Source organism: Bufo bufo, chromosome 2 (genome assembly GCF_905171765.1).
Source record: "Bufo bufo chromosome 2, aBufBuf1.1, whole genome shotgun sequence".
Classification (NCBI taxonomy): domain Eukaryota; kingdom Metazoa; phylum Chordata; class Amphibia; order Anura; family Bufonidae; genus Bufo; species Bufo bufo.
Genome location: NC_053390.1, coordinates 232,175,358 through 232,197,256, shown reverse-complemented (window position 1 = coordinate 232,197,256; position 21,899 = coordinate 232,175,358). Strand labels below are relative to the sequence as shown.

General features: G+C 42.1%; 1 protein-coding gene across 2 annotated transcripts in view; it reads right to left on the bottom strand.

Annotated features, from left to right (window-relative positions):
- The window catches only part of ADGRD1 (adhesion G protein-coupled receptor D1), a 957,528-nt gene that overhangs the window by 224,547 nt on the left and 711,082 nt on the right, over positions 1 to 21,899 (bottom strand). For both annotated transcript variants that reach the window (XM_040416257.1, XM_040416258.1), the window contains one exon: positions 20,091 to 20,157. In XM_040416257.1, coding sequence (XP_040272191.1) covers positions 20,091 to 20,157 — 67 coding nt within the window. The remainder of the gene's footprint in view (positions 1 to 20,090; positions 20,158 to 21,899) is intronic.

Here is a 21,899-nt window from a genome sequence, read left to right as displayed (position 1 = left end):
CAATCGAGAGGTGATGAGGATACTGAATAGGTACTGGCCCATTTTGCGGATGGACCAGGACCTATCGGGTATTCTAACGGAAAAACCAAGTGTCTGTTACAGACGGGGCAAAAGTCTCAAAGACCGTTTGGTCCATAGCCATCACACTTCCCCCATTAGGGAGGGCACTTGGTTGGACCGCAAACCCCGAGGCATGTTTAAATGCGGATCCTGTAAAGCATGCAAATATGTCTCTACGGCTAAAACTATAACATGCACAGCCACCGGCCAGGTTTTTGATATCAGGGACTTCTGCAGCTGCCGCAGTAAAGGGGCTATATACATCTGCCAATGTCCTTGCCCTAAAGACTATATAGGGAAGACGATAAGGGAGCTACGCAGAAGAATTTGTGAGCATGCCAATGATGTCATCAATAAAAAAGTCACTCCAGTAGCCTCTCACATAAATGATGTGCATGGGGGGGACCCTCTTTGTTTAAAATTCTCCATCTTGGAGCTCGTACCACCGTCACCCAGAGGTGGGAACTGGGACAATAAAATCCTGCAGAAGGAATGCGTGTGGATACACCGATTTCGATCCCAGGCACCCATTGGCATCAATGAAAGGCTGACATTTAGTTGCTTTTTATGAGATTTTTATGAAATGCTACTTTGTCCGTGATATCCCTATTCCGTCTCTATAAGCCCAGCCTGCAGTGATTTTAGAAATGTACTGAAGATTAGACCACATGCGTAAAGCATGGAATATAATGTTTTATCAAATTGGACTTTAGTGATTGATCATCTGATCACTGTCCTGAGGTAACCATGTATCTTGGCTACTCTCTTCTAGGATGTATATATCAAAACTACTTGTGAAATATGCCGGCGTGTATATTTTGATAACCCCCGCATTATGAGAACATCGTATTTATATGCATTCTGCTGCGGTTACTGTAAGGCACTGTATAAATCTTATGCATAGCAATTGCTCCACTCTGCCCTCCTCTATATGGCAGTAATAATGTGGGTAATATATAACTATACACATTAAAACATCCCAGGGGATCCCAGGTCCACCATTCACTTTGGCTAAATCAAAGACCAATGTCTGGATTGGGCCTGGGGCCAACCTGGAATTGATATGGCTGTAGGGGAGGAGAACATTATATGGAGCGTACCGCACCTTAATTGATCTGAGGGAGGCCGGAAGTCGCTCTTTGGAGCACATTTGCGTTCCAGTATCGGGAAGGGCGGCTCTGGCTCACCTCATATGGCCCTGCCCCTAGGAGGTCGCCCCTTGGAACGCATTTGCGTTCCAGCACCTGGAAGGGGCGGTACTAACCTTAACCATGCAGCTCTGCCCCCGGGAAGTCGCTTCCTGGAACGCATTTGCGTTCCAGCGTCTGTAGGGGCGGCGCCCGTTCTCAGCGCTTAGCTCTGCTTTAGGGAGGCGGGACGCGTTCCAACGGCAGGATATTGGATCAAGGTGGAACGCATTCATTCCATCAGCAGCAGATTGCGGCGGCCTTTTTAAACACAGTTTGCACACTTATATGTGAATCGCCTACCAGGGGGATATTGAACATAGGGGGAGACTCCAACATGTGAGTATGGCATCCTTCCTCTCTGATCAGAGGCTGTATCATTGCCTATAGCTGATGATATATCTTATTCACAGTATGGGTTCTGTCGAGTAATCAAGACAGGGGACTGACAGAGAATTGACTAACTGGGTCCACCTCATCCACTGAACCGTAAGTTTGCAATCACTAGTAATTGTATATACATCTAGATGTCTGGATATCGACACTGATCGCGGTCTTTGATTGTCTTCTGCCTGATATAGGACGTGGATGATATTGCCTGTACTGGATGGAGTCTGAATCAGGCATAAGTATCTTCATATATCCCCATTATTGATTTATTTATCTTTGTGTAGAGCGTTCATTTCAAGTGTGCATGCTTGCGAACTGATATTTCAGCCGGCATATATCTTGGAGCACTTGTGACCCAGTTTTGTACCGGTATCTATTGAGTCACTTACTAAATATCGTATAGACTAACTATATAATTACACCTCCTGATGATCCCACAGTATCTACGTGGGTGAAACGCGTCGAGGTGACAGAGGTGTATGACTATATCATCATCCCTGACTAAGTGTATTTTTGTGTCTGTCTGTACTATGTTCTGTGTCTCTTTTTTGTTTCTTTTCCCATCCAGTCTACCTTTATAGTTGGTATTTCAATATCCGTATCTCATGCCTGGTTTTAACTGTCTGCCATCTCTGCGACACCCCTTTAGGGTACAGTTAGGGGTAGCAGTATAGGTACGCGGACAGGGGGCCTCCACCATCAGGAGCCCTCCCTGGGCTGAGGTTTATAGGATAGGGGTAGATTTAGGGATATAATTTCCCATACCCCAGGTATATTTATTTCTGGATGTGGCTATTGGTCAATTTTTTGTGTGTACACCTACTAGTAATTATCTAGTGGACCCCCATGGGATCCTTTTAACGCATACCAATAAAGTATTTGTATTTTTAAGGGGTTTTTGTTTCAACGCTGGATATTCTGCTATATACCTACCCCCATTACATCAATGTCTATTGATCTTGCTGGAATTATATATGTTCTAAAGCCTTTTGTGGTGTGTATTAGCGGCAAAAGAAAAATATGTTTGCCGTTCAGCGGTGCAGTTATTTGTTCCAAAGCCTTTTGTGGTGTGTATTAGTGGCAAAATAAAAATATATTTGCCATTCAGTGGTGCAGTTATATGTTCAAAAGCCTTCTGTGGCGTGTATAAGTAAAAAAAAAATAAGGGCCTATTTGCCTTTCAGCGGTGCATTTATATGTTCTAAAGCCTTTTGTGGCGTGTATTTGTGGCAAAAGTAAAATATATTTCCGTTCAGCGTTGCAGTTATATGTTCTAAAGTCCTTTTTGCCGTGTATTAGTGGCAAAAGTAAAATATATTTGCCGTTCAGCGGTGCAGTTATGAGTTCTAAAGTCTTCTGTGGCGTATATAAGTGGAAAAAATGAAGGGCCTACTTGCCGTTTAGCCGTGCAAATTAAGCTGCAAAAAAACAGTGTCAGGCAGCTGCTGCCAAGGCCAATAAGATAATAGGTTGCATCAAAAGGGGCATAGATGCTCGTGATAGTGAACAAAGTCCTACCACTTTACAAACCGCTAGTCAGACCACACATGGAGTACTGTGTACAATTCTGGGCTCCTGTGAACAAGGCAGACATAGTAGAGCTGGAGAGGGTCCAGAGGAGGGCAACTAAAGTAATAACTGGAATGGGGTAACTACAGTACCCTGAAAGATTATCAAAATTAGGGTTATTCACTTTAGAAAAAAAGACAACTGAGGGGAGATCTAATTACTATGTATAAATATATCAGGGGTCAGTACAGAGTGGCTGGGGGCTGGTTATCTTGCAGGTTGGGCAAGACTTGCAATACTCTTCCACCTTTCTGAACACACTTGGCCAGTAGAACTGCTGTAGAATCCGGCCCTACATTTTCTGTTGGCCCAGGTGTGCCCCAAGAACATGTTGGTGGGCTAACTTCAACATGAGCTTGCGATACACCTTGGGCACCACCAGCAATTCAATATGCTCAAGACCGTAGTTCATTTACTCGGTACAGCATCTCCTGTTGAACCACAAAACGGGGGAACATAGACTCGGCCCCCGGTTGTTGCGGCTCACCCTCAACTACTACCACATTTTCCCAGGCTCAGGATAGAGTCGGGTCCTTGCGCTGTGCTGTACCAAAATTATCTCTGGAGACGTTGAGGTTTGCCAACTCCGGACCCCGGCCAATGCCAATAAGATAATAGATTGCATCAAAAGGGGCATAGATGCTCGTGATAAGAACATAGTCCTACCACTTTACAAACCGCTAGTCAGACCACACATGGAGTACTCTGTACAGTTCTGGGCTCCTGTGAACAATGCAGACATATCAGAGCTGGAGAGGGTCCAGAGGAGGGCAACTAAAGTAATAACTGGAATGAGGCAACTACAGTACCCTGAAAGATTATCAAAATTAGAGCTATTCACTTTAGAAAAAAGTCAACTGAGGGGAGATCTAATTACTATGTATAAATATATCAGGGGTCAGTGCAGAGATTTATCCCATCATCAATTTATCCACAGGACTGTGACGAGGGGACATCCTCTGCATCTGGAGGAAAGAAGGTTTGTACACAAACATAGAAGAGGATTATTTATGGTAAGAGCAGTGAGACTATGGAACTCTCTGCCTGAGGAGGTGGTGATGGTGAGTACAAAATAGGAATTCAAGAAGGGCCTGGATGTATTTATGGAGTGTAATAATATTACAGGCTAAAGCTACTAGAGAGGGGTCGTTGATCCAGGGAGTTATTCTGATTGCCTGATTGGAGTCAGGAAGGAATTTTTTATTCCCCTAAAGTGGGGAAAATTATATATTTTTTGCCTTCCTCTGGATCAACTTGCAGGATGACAGGCCGAACTGGATGGACAAATGTCTTTTTTCGGCCTTATGTACTATGTTACTATGTTACTAGTTATAAGTTCTAAAGCTCTCTGTGGCATGTATAAGTGGAAAAAAATAAGGGCCTATTTGCCATTCAGCAGTGCAGTTATATGTTCTAAAGCCCTTTTTGTCATGTATTAGTGGCAAAAGAAAAATATATTTGCCATTCAGCGGTGCAGTTATATGTTCTAATGCCTTCTTTGGCGTGTATAAGTGGCAAAATAAAAATATATTTGCCATTCAGTGGGGCAGTTATATGTTCTAAAGACCTTTTTGCCATGTAATAGTGGCAAAAGTAAAATATATTTGCGGTTTAGCGGTGCAGTTATATGTTCTAAAGCCATCTGTGGCATGTATAAGTGGAAAAAAATAAGGGCCTATTTGCCGTTCAGCAGTGCAGTTATATGTTCTAAAGCCCTATTTTGTGTGTATTTGTGAGGAAAAAAATGAGCTTATTAGCCGTTGTGTAGTGAAGTGAGAAAATTACAGACTTTTTGGGGTGTTTTAATTTCCTTTTTATTTATTTAATTGATCTAACAGTATGTCAGACAGAGAAGCGCCAGGCCCTGCACAGGGAAGTGGCAGAGGCCTAAAAGTTTCTGGCACAGGCAGAGGTCGCAGCATAGTAAGGGGTCATGGCAGCAGTGGGCCTGAGCTCCCAGTGTCAGCTAGCGGTCGTGTCTTGACCAGCAACCAAGCGGTTCTTGAATGGTTGACTCGGTCATATCTTTTTTAGATCCACTCCTGATTTTTTTAGCATTAGAAATACTGATGGATTACTGACCAAATGCTGACCTAGTGAAGGCGGATGCTCAACAGACAGGATTCGTTTTTTGGGGGTTATTGTTCTGACAGATCAGAGGAAGGGCAAAATAATCAGTGACATCACCACAAACTTACTGCTGACACCCTCTCCACTCTGTCGGGGGGCTCTTCTTGTATAAGCGTTTAATAGAACAGGTTCTGTAGACATCTATGTGGAATCAGCTGACAACGGTGTAAAAGCAGTGCGCTTTTTCACTCTACAGTAGAGCCTCTTCACGGTTCTCTATACCTGGAGCTAATATCGACCTGTAAGGCTGAGTTCACACTTGAGTTATTTGGTCAGTTTTGGCCCCGTGACTGCCCAAATAAGAGAAGTGTCATACTGACTCACAGTATTATTTCACTACCAGAGCAGACTCCCTGTGCGTGTTACTGCAAGGCACAGTGTTCTACACCACTATAAATGCTCTCTGAAGCCAGGAAATAGCTGTTTTTTAACGCAATTCACTGCAAATAAATTCGGATCAAACCAAACCAAACAAAACAAAACCGGCCGAATCTAATTTTTGAAAACTTCGCTCATCTCTAGACCTAATCTATAAAAATACCACATGAGGTGAATGGTATAAAAAATAAAAATATTAAAAGCTGTGCCAAAACAAACATTTTTTTGTCACCTTAACACAAAAAGTGTAATAATGAATGATCAAAAATTCATATGTACATAAAAATGGTACAAATAAAAATGTCAACTCTTACTGCAAAAAATGAGCCCCTACAGAAGACGTTCGACAGCGAAATAAAAAAAATATGGCTTTTAGAAAATGGAGACACAAAAACATTATTTTTTTCTCAAAAATGCTTTATGTAGAACAGAAATACAAAACAAAAAAAAGAAACAAAGTAGTCATATTTGGTATTTTTGTGTCCGTATCAATCTGCTCTATAAAAATAGTACATGTTCTAACCTGTTAGGTAAACATTGTAAGAAAATAAAAATTTAAGTTTGTAGCATAGGGGTTCATCAGGGGGGCTTCAAATGTGACATGACAACTTAAAATTATCCTAGTGAAGTCTGCCCTCCAAAAACCATATATCACTCCTTCTTTTCTGCGCCCTGCTGTGTGCCCTTACATCAGTTTACGATCATATGTGGGGTGTTTCTGTAAACTACAGAATCAGTTTTTTTTTTTTACCCTTGCTATGTTACAGGAGAAAATGGATTAAAATGAAAAAATCTGCCAGTGAAGTGAAATTCTGAAATTTCATCTACATTTTCCTTTAATTCTTGTGGAACACCTAACGGGTTACCAAAGTTTGTAAAATTAGTTTTGAATACCTTGAGGAGTGTAGTTTCTAAAAGGGGGCCATTTATGGGTGGTTTTTATTATGTAACCCGAACAGTGATTTCATAACTGAAATGGTCCTTAAAAAGTGGGTTTTAGAAATTTTCTTTTAAAATTTAAGATTTGCTTATAAAATTCTAAGCCTTCTAACTTACCAAAAAAAATGTAATTACATTTACAAAATGGTCCAATTATAAGGCAGACATATGTGAAATGTAAAGTAATAACTTTTATATGGTATCACTATCTGTTTTAAAAGCATAGAGATTGAAATTTGGAAAGTTGCAAATTTTTCTAAATTTTGGGTAAATTTGGGATTTTTTTATAAATAAAAATGAAATATATTGACTCAAATTTATCACTTTTATGAAGTACAATGTGTCACGAGAAAACAATCTCAGAATGGTTTAAATAAGTAAAAGCATTCCAAAGATATTACCACATAAAGTGACACATGTCAAATTTCCCAAAAAACACGCCTGGTCCTTAAGGTGAAATATGGCAGGGTCCTGAAAGGGTTAATAACACACTCCACTGTCAGATTTTATTTTTAAATGAGTCAAAAAAATCTCTTTTTGGTGGCAGATGCCTTATCTGTCTTCTGAACTGAAAAATGGGGGCCGCCATATTGAGAGATTTGAGCAGCCCAAATCTCAAAAGATTCAGATTTGGTAATTCCAAATCTTTTGGAAAATTTATGACAAATCAATTCACTCATCCTTATCTGTCATCCATACATTTTAATAAATACTTGTATTCCCCATGAAATAACACTTTCGGAGCAAATCTTCTTATAACTGTACAATCCTCTGTTATTCAACCTGAAAATGAATGCATAATTGCCAACTGTTAACATTCTCCTTCTCAAATGGTTTTCTACATAGTCTGATATTGTGCACAGTGATTGAACAACTCCTAAGCTAGTAACATCTAGTTGTCAATTTAATCAATCTAGTAGGAATAACATAGAAACCACAAAAAGCAGAGTTCTAAGAAAACATGCTCCAGAATTGGCATATTTTGAAGAATGCTAATTTTTATTTTCTTTACTGAAACAGACATGTCAGGAGGTGATCATTGATCTCCCAAAATTGTGGTGATAAAAGGTCTTAAACAATAAACCTTTAGGCCCCTTTCACACAGGCGAGAATTCCGTGCGAGTTCAATGCGTGAGGTGAACGCATTGAACCTGCAATGAATCCGGACCCATTCACTTCAATGGGGCTGTGCAGATGAGCGGCGATTTTCACGCATCACTTGTGCGTTGCCTGAAAATCGCAGCATGCTCTATATTGTACTCTATAGAAGTAAATGGGGCTGCGTGAAAATCGCAAGCATCCGCAAGCAAGTGAAGATGCAGTGCGATTTTCACGCATGGTTGCTAGGTGACGATCGGGATGGGACCCAATCTTTATTCTTTCCCTTTTAACATGGTTATAAGGGAAAATAATAGCATTCTTAATACAGAATGCTAAGTAAATTAGGGATGGAGGGGTTAAAAAAAAATAATTATTAAACTCAACTCGTCTTCTTTCTTCCTCTTTGAGGACCTGGGAGGTAAAGGACCTTTGGTGACGTCACTGCACTCATCACATGGTCCATCACCATGGTGATGGACCATGTGATGGGCGCAGTGATGCTGCGGACAGTTAAATTATTCGTGCCACATCTTCTGTGTAAATTGTGCGCACCCCTAAAATATCAGTGACATCCAGTGCACTTTTTCCGTAGACAGTGTCCCCTGCGGACAGTTAAATTATCTGCGCCACATCTCCTGTTTAAAGTGTGCGCATCCCTAAAATATCATTGACATCCAGTGCACTTTTTCCATAAACGGTGTCAACTGCGGACAGTTAAATTATCAGCGCCACGTGTCCTGTTTAAAGTGTGCGCATCCCTAAAATATCAGTGACATCAAATACACTTTTTTCGTAGACGGTGTTCGCTGTGGACAGTTAAATTATCAGCGCCACATGTCCTGTTTAAAGTGTGCACATCACTAAAATATCAGTGACATCCAGTACACTTTTTCCGTAGATGGTGTCCCCTGCGGACAGTAAAATTATCCGCGCCACATCTCCAGTTTAAAGTGTGCGCATCCCTAAAATATCAGTGACATCCAGTACACTGCGAACTGTGACATTACCTGTGGTACCTGTCCTGTATAACGTTTCTTCATCACAAATACCTTTGTAAATTTTTTTGCACATACACTTTCCAACTCCTACGCTACTGTACGTGTGATATACTTTCAAGCATATATCACATTTAAAATGAAGAAGGCGAGCAGTAAGAGACAGAGAAGTGGCCGTGATCCTGATGGTGTACGCAGAGGCCGTGGCCCTGGGCATGGAGAAACAGTGCCTGCTGCCAAAGCGCAAGAAAAACAATCTTCCAAGATACCTAGCTTCATGTCCCAGTTTGCAGGGCGGCGCAGGACACCACTCTTGAAGTCAGACCAGTGCGACTAGGTGGTCAGTTGGATTGCAGCAGATAATGCTTCCAGTCAGTTAAGCACCACCCTGTCTTCCAGCAAGTCCAGTCTCAATAGCCAGGAGTCTGGTCAACACAATCCTCACCCTGATTCTCCTTCCTCCCACCATTTATAGTCTAGCCAAACAAGTGGTCCCACAATTGGATATTCCGAGGACCTCTTTTAATCGCCATTACCTGATTTGGCCCTCTCGCCAAGCACGCTTAAAGAGGGAATTGAGATCTTGTGCCACGATTCCCAACCTCTTGAGCATCCAAAGTCACAAGAACAAGTGTTTAATGAGGTGGATGATGATGAGACACAGTTGCCAATGAGTCAACCGCAATTACTGTCTCAAGAGGTTGATGAAGAGGATGTGACACAGTTGTCAATCACTGAGGTTGTGGTTAGCTCAAAAAATCAGGAGGATGATCAGAGTGAGAAAGTGGAAGAGGAGGTGGTGGATGATGAGGTCACTGATCCAACCTGGGAAGGTGGAAAGCCGAGCGAGGACAGCAGTACAGAGGGGGAGAAATCTGCAACACCGCAACAGGCTGGAAGAGGCACAGGCCCGCAACTGTTCCACCCCTTGTGGAAATCTCCCTTGCCAAGGGGTAGATGTTCCGCAGTATGGCGCTTTTTTGAGGAAAGTGCAGAAGAATAGTCGTTTCCAAACTATGCCATACGAAAATGAGCCAGGGCGTGAACACTAGCAACCTCACCACCACCAGCATGATCCGCCACATGGCATCCAAGCACCGTAAACAGTGGGACAAATGCCTGGGTCCACAAATTTGTGTCTGCGGGTCATGCCACTGCTTCCTCTTCCCCTGTGTTACATGCTGGCCAATCCCCTGTTGAAGGTGCAGGCCCAGATGCATCCCGCCCTGCACCTGAACCTTTGCAAGCACCATCAGTGACCACATCCACTTCCGTTTCCCAGCGCAGCATACAAATTTCCTTACCCCAGGCATTTAAACGCAAGAGCAAATACCCAGCCACCCACCCACAGCACTAAATGTGCAACTTTCCAAATTACTGGCCTTGTAAATGTTGTCATTTGGGCTTGTGGACACTAAGGCCTTCCACAGCCTGATGTCGGTCGCCGTCCCTCGTTACGCAGTCCCCAGCCGCCACTATTTTTCACTGTGTGCTGTGCCTGCCTTACACCAACATGTGTCCGGTAACATCACACGTGCTCTAATCAACGCAGTTACTGGGAAGGTCCACTTAACCATGGACACATGGACAAGTGCAAAGGGCCTGGGATGCTACATTTCCCTGAGAGAGTCGTACCCTGGGATGGCACAGGTGCTACCGACGTCAAGGATTGCATCGATCAGGGTTTCCGTCAGCAACTACGTTAGTGGCTCCAACCCCCACTTCTCCTCCTCCGCCTCCTCCTTCACTTCCACCTCCGAATTATCCGCGTGCAGCACTACACTAGTTAGTCATCAGTTGGTAGCTGGAAGCAGTGTAGCACTGCAGTGGGGAAGCGGCAACAGGCCTTGCTGAAGCTGTTTTGCTTAGGGGACAAACAACACACCGCTGCAGAGCTGTGGCAGGGGATAAGAGACCAGACTGAGCTGTGGCTCTCGACACTCAACCTAGAAACAGGCATGGTTGTGTCTGATAATGGCCGTAACTTGGTGGCGGCTTTGGAGTTCTTCAAGCTCAGACACATCCCATGCCTAGCCCACGTGTTCAACCTTGTGGTTCAAAACCTACCTCAATTTGCCTGAGTTACTGGCGAAGGTTCGCCGTGTGTGTGCACATTTACGCGAGTCATCAACGGCTTCAGCCAGTCTGTCAACGCTGCAGCAGTGCTTTAAATTGCCACCTCACCGGCTGTTGTGTAACGTGAGCACGCGCTGGAACTCAACATTGCACATGTTGGCCAGGCTTTGTGAGCACCAGAGGGCAGTAGTGGAATACCAGCTGCAACATGGCCGTCGCCTCTCCAGTCAGCTTCCGCTAATCACAAGCGAGGAGTGGGCATGGATGTCTGACCTCTATGAGGTTTTAAGAAACTTTGAGGAATCAAAAAAGATGGTGAGCGGCGATAACGCTATTGACAGTGTAACCATCCCACTTCTGTGTCTACTGAAACGCTCGCTGCTCAAAATTAAGGAAGACGCTTTGCATGTGAAAGAGGTGGAAATGGTGGAAGACATTACACAGGGTGATAGCCAAACCACCCTCAGTTCGTCTTCTCAGTGTGAATTGGACGATGGAGAGGAGGAGGAGCAGGAGAGGGTTACTACACAGAGTAGTACTGTCACGGATGTAGTATGGGAGAACACCAAAAGACAACAAGGAGGAAGGTAAAAGACACTAGGCCTCACCGCTAGGGAAGGAAAAGGGTCACCACCTATAAAACCCTGCTCCTGGCCCTAACTCATATCCGTATGGGCACCTCTCGATAGTAGAGATGCCCATACACAGGAACCTAGAAAACCCTGGTGGCCCTCGGATGCCCTAATAGTAATGACAGGGCAGAGACTACCCTCTCCTTCCCTGGTGAAGGAACCAGTGTCTCGCTGAGGCCTAGTAAACAACAAAGGTGGGGGGAATACAAAATACAACAAACACTTAACTTCTGAGGCTTATGGATGATGGATGAACATGACTTCAACTAGAACCACACTCCAGCTCTTCCAAAAACCAAATGAAGCTATCCAGAGCAAGGAGTGATGGGTAAAGTCAGACTAAATAGGGGGAGGTAAAGGTCAAATGATCCACACCTGAACAGGAGGTGTGGACATACAAGCAACACACAGACAAAGTGAAACCAAAACCAAAAGAGGCTGTCAGATCAATAATGTGCAGATAATCTTTCAGACCTTCTAAAACCTGTCACCGGTGTGACAAGTACCCATGGAAGTTTAATTCCATCTGTTCAGCGTGGGTGGGCAGAAGAGGATGAAGAGGATGAGGAGATTGAGAGTGATCCTCCTGATGTCGACAGCGAAGTCTTCCCTGTTGGTACTCTGGCACACATTGCTGACTTTATGTTAGGCTGACCTTTCCATGACCCGCGAGTTATACGCGAGCAATACCAGAAGATCCTTGTTGAAAAATTGCTCCAAAAATATCCATCTGACAACGCTGGCGGCAGAGTCCGTAGTTCCTTGGCCAACCCAGGAGGGGAGACAAGCGGAACACATAGCAGTTCCAAGAGAGGCAGGGCAACACTCTCCAAAGCCTCGGACAGTTTCATGACACCCCGCCAGCACCCTCACCCTGATGCGCGGCCTAGAGTCACAAGGAGGGAAATATTTTGGAAGATGGTGAAGGAGTACATAGCAGACCGTGTCAGCGTCCTCAATGATCCCTCAGTGCCTTACAACTAGTGATGAGCGGCAGGGGTCATATTCGAATTCGCAATATTTTGCGAATATTTTGTAGAAAATTTGTCTAATATTCGCAAATTCGAATATTCGTTATATTCTAAGATTTTTTTATTCGAAAAATCAACAAGGTAATGATCGCGTAATATGCGAATTTTCGTAATGCTAATTTTTATAGCAAATTTTTCATTTGACGAGTAAAAACATGATTCCTCCCTGCTATTTGCTTATGGGCCAATGAGTCATAGTACTATATTGAATATATTCATTTTTTCAAATATTCGTAATATTCTAAAACAAGAATATATAGCAATATAGCGAATATTCGAAAAAAAACTAATATAGAGCAATTTAGCTAATATAGTGCTATAATCTTTTTTTTCAATAGTTTTTCAATATCTGAACTTCAGATGAGAAAAAAATTACAACTATTAGACAAAAGAAGATTATAGCACTATATTAGCTAAATTGCTCTATATTATTTTTTTTCGAATATTCGCTATATTGCTATATATTCTTGTTTTAGAATATTACGAATATTCAAAAAAAATGAATATATTCGATAAAGTGCTATATATTCGTTTTTTAGAATATTCGTCATTTTTCCCATTTAAAGTTATGATTCCTCCCTGCTTCTTGCTTGTGGGCTAATGAATCATTGGCCCACAAGTAAGAAGCAGGGAGGAATCATGTTTTTACTCGGCAATTGAAAAATTTGCGATAAAAATTAGCATTACGAAAATTCGCAATAAAAAACATCTCGAATATCACTATACACTGCGTGCAGAATTATTAGGCAAATGAGTATTTTGACCACATCATCCTCTTTATGCATGTTGTCTTACTCCAAGCTGTATAGGCTCAAAAGCCTACTACCAATTAAGCATATTAGGTGATGTGCATCTCTGTAATGAGAAGGGGTGTGGTCTAATGACATCAACACTCTATATTAGGTGTGCATAATTATTAGGCAACTTCCTTTCCTTTGGCAAAATGGGTCAAAAGAAGGACTTGACAGGCTCAGAAAAGTCAAAAATAGTGAAATATCTTGCAGAGGGATGCAGCACTCTTAAAATTGCAAAGCTTCTGAAGCGTGATCATCGAACAATCAAGCGTTTCATTCAAAATAGTCAACAGGGTCGCAAGAAGCGTGTGGAAAAACCAAGGCGCAAAATAACTGCCCATGAACTGAGAAAAGTCAAGGGTGCAGCTGCCAAGATGCCACTTGCCACCAGTTTGGCCATATTTCAGAGCTGCAACATCACTGGAGTGCCCAAAAGCACAAGGTGTGCAATACTCAGAGACATGGCCAAGGTAAGAAAGGCTGAAAGACGACCACCACTGAACAAGACACACAAGCTGAAACGTCAAGACTGGGCCAAGAAATATCTCAAGACTGATTTTTCTAAGGTTTTATGGACTGATAAAATGAGAGTGAGTCTTGATGGGCCAGATGGATGGGCGCGTGGCTGGATTGGTAAAGGGCAGAGAGCTCCAGTCCGACTCAGACGCCAGCAAGGTGGAGGTGGAGTACTGGTTTGGGCTGGTATCATCAAAGATGAGCTTGTGGGGCCTTTTCGGGTTGAGGATGGAGTCAAGCTCAACTCCCAGTCCTACTGCCAGTTTCTGGAAGACACCTTCTTCAAGCAGTGGTACAGGAAGAAGTCTGCATCCTTCAAGAAAAACATGATTTTCATGCAGGACAATGCTCCATCACACGCGTCCAAGTACTCCACAGCGTGGCTGGCAAGAAAGGGTATAAAAGAAGAAAATCTAATGACATGGCCTCCTTGTTCACCTGATCTGAACCCCATTGAGAACCTGTGGTCCATCATCAAATGTGAGATTTACAAGGAGGGAAAACAGTACACCTCTCTGAACAGTGTCTGGGAGGCTGTGGTTGCTGCTGCACGCAATGTTGATGGTGAACAGATCAAAACACTGACAGAATCCATGGATGGCAGGTTTTTGAGTGTCCTTGCAAAGAAAGGTGGCTATATTGGTCACTGATTTGTTTTTGTTTTGTTTTTGAATGTCAGAAATGTATATTTGTGAATGTTGAGATGTTATATTGGTTTCACTGGTAAAAATAAATAATTGAAATGGGTATACAGGGAGTGCAGAATTATTAGGCAAGTTGTATTTTTGAGGATTAATTTTATTATTGAACAACAACCATGTTCTCAATGAACCCAAAAAACTCATTAATATCAAAGCTGAATATTTTTGGAAGTAGTTTTTAGTTTGTTTTTAGTTTTAGCTATTTTAGGGGGATATCTGTGTGTGAAGGTGACTATTACTGTGCATAATTATTAGGCAACTTAACAAAAACAAATATATACCCATTTCAATTATTTATTTTTACCAGTGAAACCAATATAACATCTCAACATTCACAAATATACATTTCTGACATTCAAAAACAAAACAAAAACAAATCAGTGACCAATATAGCCACCTTTCTTTGCAAGGACACTCAAAAGCCTGCCATCCATGGATTCTGTCAGTGTTTTGATCTGTTCACCATCAACATTGTGTGCAGCAGCAACCACAGCCTCCCAGACACTGTTCAGAGAGGTGTACTGTTTTCCCTCCTTGCAAATCTCACATTTGATGATGGACCACAGGTTCTCAATGGGGTTCAGATCAGGTGAACAAGGAGGCCATGTCATTAGATTTTCTTCTTTTATACCCTTTCTTGCCAGCCACACTGTGGAGTACTTGGACCCGTGTGATGGAGCATTGTCCTGCATGAAAATCATGTTTTTCTTGAAGGATGCAGACTTCTTCCTGTACCACTGCTTGAAGAAGGTGTCTTCCAGAAACTGGCAGTAGGACTGGGAGTTGAGCTTGACTCCATCCTCAACCCGAAAAGGTCCCACAAGCTCATCTTTGATGATACCAGCCCAAACCAGTACTCCACCTCCACCTTGCTGGCGTCTGAGTCGGACTGGAGCTCTCTGCCCTTTACCAATCCAGCCACGGGCCCATCCATCTGGCCCATCAAGACTCACTCTCATTTCATCAGTCCATAAAACCTTAGAAAAATCAGTCTTGAGATATTTCTTGGCCCAGTCTTGACGTTTCAGCTTGTGTGTCTTGTTCAGTGGTGGTCGTCTTTCAGCCTTTCTTACCTTGGCCATGTCTCTGAGTATTGCACACCTTGTGCTTTTGGGCACTCCAGTGATGTTGCAGCTCTGAAATATGGCCAAACTGGTGGCAAGTGGCATCTTGGCAGCTGCACGCTTGACTTTTCTCAGTTCATGGGCAGTTATTTTGCGCCTTGGTTTTTCCACACGCTTCTTGCGACCCTGTTGACTATTTTGAATGAAACGCTTGATTGTTCGATGATCACGCTTCAGAAGCTTTGTAATTTTAAGAGTGCTGCATCCCTCTGCAAGATATCTCACTATTTTTGACTTTTCTGAGCCTGTCAAGTCCTTCTTTTGACCCATTTTGCCAAAAGAAAGGAAGTTGCCTAATAATTATGCACACCTAATATAGGGTGTTGATGTCATTAGACCACACCCCTTCTCATTACAGAGATGCACATCACCTAATATGCTTAATTGGTAGTAGGCTTTCGAGCCTATACAGCTTGGAGTAAGACAACATGCAGAAAGAGGATGATGTGGTCAAAATACTCATTTGCCTAATAATTCTGCACGCAGTGTATATTTGTTTTTTGTTAAGTTGCCTAATAATTATGCACAGTAATAGTCACCTGCACACACAGATATCCCCCTAAAATAGCTAAAACTAAAAACAAACTAAAAACTACTTCCAAAAATATTCAGCTTTGATATTAATGAGTTTTTTGGGTTCATTGAGAACATGGTTGTTGTTCAATAATAAAATTAATCCTCAAAAATACAACTTGCCTAATAATTCTGCACTCCCTGTATTCTAAATATTCGCGAATTTTTGAAGTACCTATATTCGCGATAAAAATTCGCAATTCGAATATTCGTCATCAACACTACTTACAACTGGCGCTCTACGCCTTGGAGGTGCTGGCCTGCCCTGCCGCCAGCATTTTGTCTGAGCAGGTATTTAGTGCTGCTGGTGGCATTATAAAAGATAAGCGTATCCGCCTGTCAACTGAAAATGCTGACAGGTTGACTCTTATAAAAATGAACAAGACCTGGATTGACCATGACTTCTCGACTCCACCAGAGAAAAGCGGCTGAATATAAAGGCACTTTAAATGTGTTGTTTATAATGTACTAAATACACTGTATTCCCATGCACCCCTTCCACCACAAACAAGGGTATATGGTTGAATCTTCCTTTTCTCCTCCTTCTCCTCCTCATCCATCATATCAACATGTTTATTTGTCACATATAATGCCCTCGCATATACAGTATGTCCTTCGCATATGTTTTACAGGGTCAGCTCACATGCAGGCCCTCACATATAATTTTTTAGAGAGTCAGCTCACCAGCAGGCCTTCACCTACAATCTTTTACTGGGTCAGCTAACCAGCAGGCCCTCACATATAATTTTTTACAGGGTCAGCTCACCTGCATGCCCTCGCATATAAGGTTTTACAGGGTCATCTCACCTGCAGGCCCTTACCTACAATGTTTTAGAGGGTCAGCTCACCAGCAGGCCTTCACCTACAATCTTTTACTGGGTCAGCTCATCAGCAGGCCTGCACCAAAAATCTTTTACAGGGTCAGCTCACCTGCAGGCCCTCACTTAATTATACCTAATAGGTAATTTGTGTGCATGCTGCCTTGCTTTGATGTGGTAGCCGAAGCTGTTTCTCAGGCTCCCTCTCTGGAATCGAACCATGATTCCCCCGTTACCCATGGTCTACATGGTTTGGGCTGAAAATAACATCGAAAGTTGATAGGGCAGACATCCGAATGGATCGTCGCCGTCACGGGGACGTGCGATTGTCCCCAGGTTATTTAGAGTCACCAAAGAGGTAGCAGGCCCTCGCCCATAATGTTTTAGATGGTCAGATCAGCAGGCCCTTGCTCCAAATGTTTTTGAGGGTCACCAGCAGGCCATCAATCATAATTTTTCAAGGGTGTGTATGATGCCCTCCTTTATGTGTAACAAAGGGTGTATTGGAGTGCAAGTTCCTTGTAATTTTTGGCAGCCCTTTCACTTAGTGCATAGGCTTTATGAGTGTAGGAGTCCCACTACATGAACAATTGTACCACAATGTGAGTGAGGCCCTCCTTTATTTGATATATACAGGTTGTATCGGAGTGCCTCTTCCTTGTAATTTGTGGCAGCACTTGCACTTTATATACAAGTAAATATACAGGAAAGAATGTTTCCTATAAATTTTTCCTCTAAAATATTTTTTTTCTTCGGTTTTGTGCGTATTATTGTCAGTCTGTAAAAGTGGCGCACTATTCAGACAACATCGTTCCCAGCAGCGACCTGCGAGTACAAGATGCATCCAGACATCCTCCCCATGCTGTTCCAGAACCGTTTTGGTGGTGTTTCCCTTAATTTCTGACATTTTCCTATGAACCAGGCACCTTCCTCTCTTCAGAGCAGTGGGTACCTGGTTAAATGCTCGGGTTCTCCCATTAACTTCCATTATACTCGGTTACTTGGTCGAACACCCGAACATTCCGATGTGTTCGGCCGGAGCCCCCGAGCACTATGGTGCTCGATCAACACTAATTGCATCTTGTATTGATGAAGAGAGAGCAATATTTACAGGCAATGTACTGCTGTGATGCTTTTTGTATAATTACAGCCTGCAACCTAAAATAGTATGTACGAGTTCTATTGATAGGTCCTGCTTCTTTGTGATAATTTCACAATAGTCTGCCTGTATAGAAAATGCACATCCATAAAGCTAACATACACGCTGCAAACAAAATATGGCAGCACACTGTTATACATGCAAACAATAGAACTATGAATTAGAGATTATTCTGGACTACGTGTACATTGGTACTGTACCTACTATACATGGAAAATGGAAGCTCTTTGCAGAATTTTTTATCAAATATGTGTCGAGCCCATCTACTAACGTCAGGGTGGCTTCTGCAGAAGCCACTAACAGAGAGTAGCTACCTCCTTTTAGATGAATCACTGCCCGCCCATCTGCCCAGGGCTTCTAAGCAGGGTTTAAATATAGCTGGTGCCTACACCATCCTAAACATTGTTTGTAGGCTTAAGTGAGGCCCAGGAGAGGCAGTTCTGTTAGTGTTAGGTACTCATCTGCAGAAGCCACCGTGATGGGTCTGACAAACATTTGATCAGAAATGTGTGCGAAGAGCTTCCATTTTTCATATATAGTAGGCATAGTACCAATGTACACGTAATCCCAAATAATCTCTAATTCCTAGTTCTATGTTTGCATTTATGAGTGTGCTGCCATATTTTGTTTGCTATTTGTATGAAAATGTGTGCTAAACTCTGATATGATAATGTCACAATATTATAAAATCTACAACTCCCCTGAATGTGCAATAAGTAAGCAAATAAGAAGAAAACACACAGGCTAGTACCACAACATACTCAGGCTCCTCCACCGTACACATATACCTGTTAAGATACACAACAAATATTAATGATGTAGTTGATTGCGACTGGAAACTTTCCATTTAGGACTTCTGCCAACACTGACCCAGCAACCATTGATTGGCTTGTGTGAAATGCTGGTTGGGGTGTTGGACAGTGTATTTTCCTGCAGCTTTCGCTGTGGTGGCTAATGTTATTTGTGGCTATTTTGACTTAAAGGGGTTGTGTCACTTCAGCAAGTGGCATTTATCATGTAGAGAAAGCCAAGCCACCTACTAAGGTATTATGATTGTCCATATTGCCTCCTTTGCTGGCTTCATTCATTTTTCCTTCTGACCAGCCAATATCCTTCTTCCTGATTGGCCATCAAGCTGATTGCAAAGCATCATGGGAAAGCCTGTTGGTCAGGGTCCCACCCAGGGTCATGTGATCGTATATTCATTTTCCCTGCCCTGGTTCCCTCACTAGCAGTGATGAGCAGCAGGGGCAATATTCTAATTTGCGATATTTCACAAATATTTGGGTGAATATTCATCATATATTCATGAATTCGAGAATTCGTGATCTCCAGTCATTATTTTCTTGATTGTGAAAATCAGGAATCGAAAAATTCACGATAAAAATTTGCGATACGAAAATTAACGATCAACACTACTCCTAAAGTCAAAGATATTGCAGCCTTCTTATTGGCCCACAAGCAAGAAGCAGTGAGGGATAATGGGTACTGATGAAAAAAAAAATAGAGAATATTCGTGATTACGAAGATATAGCACTATATTCTAGATATTCGCGAATTCTCAAAGTGCCAATATTCATTATAAAAATTTGCGATTAGAATATTCACGATCAACACTACTCCCTAGTGTACTTAATTTTGAATATAAAATAGGAGGCACAGTTTTGTGTAAATCTTCCAAAACAAAACGCCAAAGATTACTTGTGTGATCAACACTACTCCCTAGTGTACTTAATTTGGAATATAAAATAGGAGGCACAGTTTTGTGTAAATCTTCCAAAACAAAACGACAAAGATTACTTTGTTTGCAAGTAGAATTTTGTGGGGAAACTCAAATGAAGCTGATTAATTTTGAATCAATTCGCTAATCCCTACACTGGACTAAATATGAAATTATAATCTGTACTATACACTTACTTTTCCCCAACTCCATAGCTGTCCAGCGCAGATGTTGCAGACACAATGCAGATAACCAAGGAAGAACCTGAAACAAAAGGAGGAATCAAGTTATCTGAATTTGAGAGATAAATAATTTAGTTTTACCATAGTTTTCACTCAAGAAGTTATCTTAAAGGAATTGTCTCATCTCACCGTTACTAAGGCGAGATGAGACATAGTCCCAACCACCTCCTGGCCGGGAAACAGCAGAGTGCTTCTTTTGGTACTTTGTGAGGGTACATATAAATTACTTTGTAATTTATAAAAAAATTTGCATCGCTAATATAGAAAAATAGATTTTTTTACATTGTTTTATTGCTTATACTGTACAGATTGCTCACTGAATAACATTTTAAATGTGTTGTTCAGGTTATTTTGGTTGTGTGGATACCTAATGCTTGAATGTTTTTTTCACCAAACCACTTAGTTATCATTTTTGCCTTGTGACATGGTGCTCCATCATACTGGAAGAGGCATAGTTCATCACCAAACAGCTTCTGGATCACTGGGAGAAGTTACTATTGAAGAATGTTTTGATACCATTCTTTATTCAGGGCAGTGTTCTTAGGCAAAATTGTGAGTGAGCCTACTCACTTGGATGAGAGAAAATCCAGCACACATGAATGGTCTCAGGAAGCTTTAATGTTGGCATGCACAATGAAGCAAAGTCTTTTGGAGGATGGTCTGGTGTCAAAATGGGCAGCAAAGCACTCACTTCTCTCCAAGAAAAACGTCAAGGACTGACTGACATTCTGCAGGAAGTACAGAGATTGGACTGCAGAGGACTGGGGAAAAGTCCTTCAGACTGCTTGGGGCATCTGGAAAAATTATAATACATTTGGTGCATAGTTAGACAATTTTCTCTAACTTTATACCAACTATTGGTTGGCTTAGTTTGCGACAGAGTTTTACACCAGAGTTGTGGCCTCTTCCACTTTCCTATTAAGCCATGCCACCCATCCTACCTATGGTATACAGCGCTTTTACTGTGATTTCAATAAAATCATGCAAATGTGATATTGCTCCAGTTTACATCGATGGATGGTTCTTGAGGAGGTATGTGAGATGGATAACATGCAGGTTGAGATTTGGCTGCTTCACTGTGAAGTTTTTGGGATATATTCTCTAAAAGGCTCAGTAAAAATTGTGCTTTTAATGTCTATTTGCAGGTGGTAAGTAACGATGAATACTCCGCGTTTATGATGCAAAAGAATAGGTATTTATTGGATAGTGCGGCTGTATAATACATGTGACGTTTCGGACACACTCTGGCCTTCATCAAACTGGTGCCGCTTGGTAGATGGATGTCCTGGGAAATAGGCGTGCAAGAAAGAGTGCAACAGCACTGAGGGAAAAGGCGGCAGTTTGATGAAGGTGTGAGTGTGGCCGAAACATCACATGTATTATACAGCCGCACTATCCAATAAATACCTATTCTTTTGCATAATAAACGCTGGAGTATTTATCGTTACTTTAAGACCGGGTGGGAACCCGACATCCAGCAGCAAGCAGACGGCAGAGTGCCACAAAGTTTTATTAATATATTTGCAGGTGGTGTTTTTCTTCACAATGTACACCTGTCAAATAGAAACATAGAAACATAGAAACATAGAATGTGTCGGCAGATAAGAACCATTTGGCCCATCTAGTCTGCCCAATATATCTGAATCCTATTAATAGTCCCTGGCCCTATCTTATATGAAGGATAGCCTTATGCCTATCCCATGCATGCTTAAACTCCTTCACTGTATTTGCAGCTACCGCTTCTGCAGGAAGGCTATTCCATGC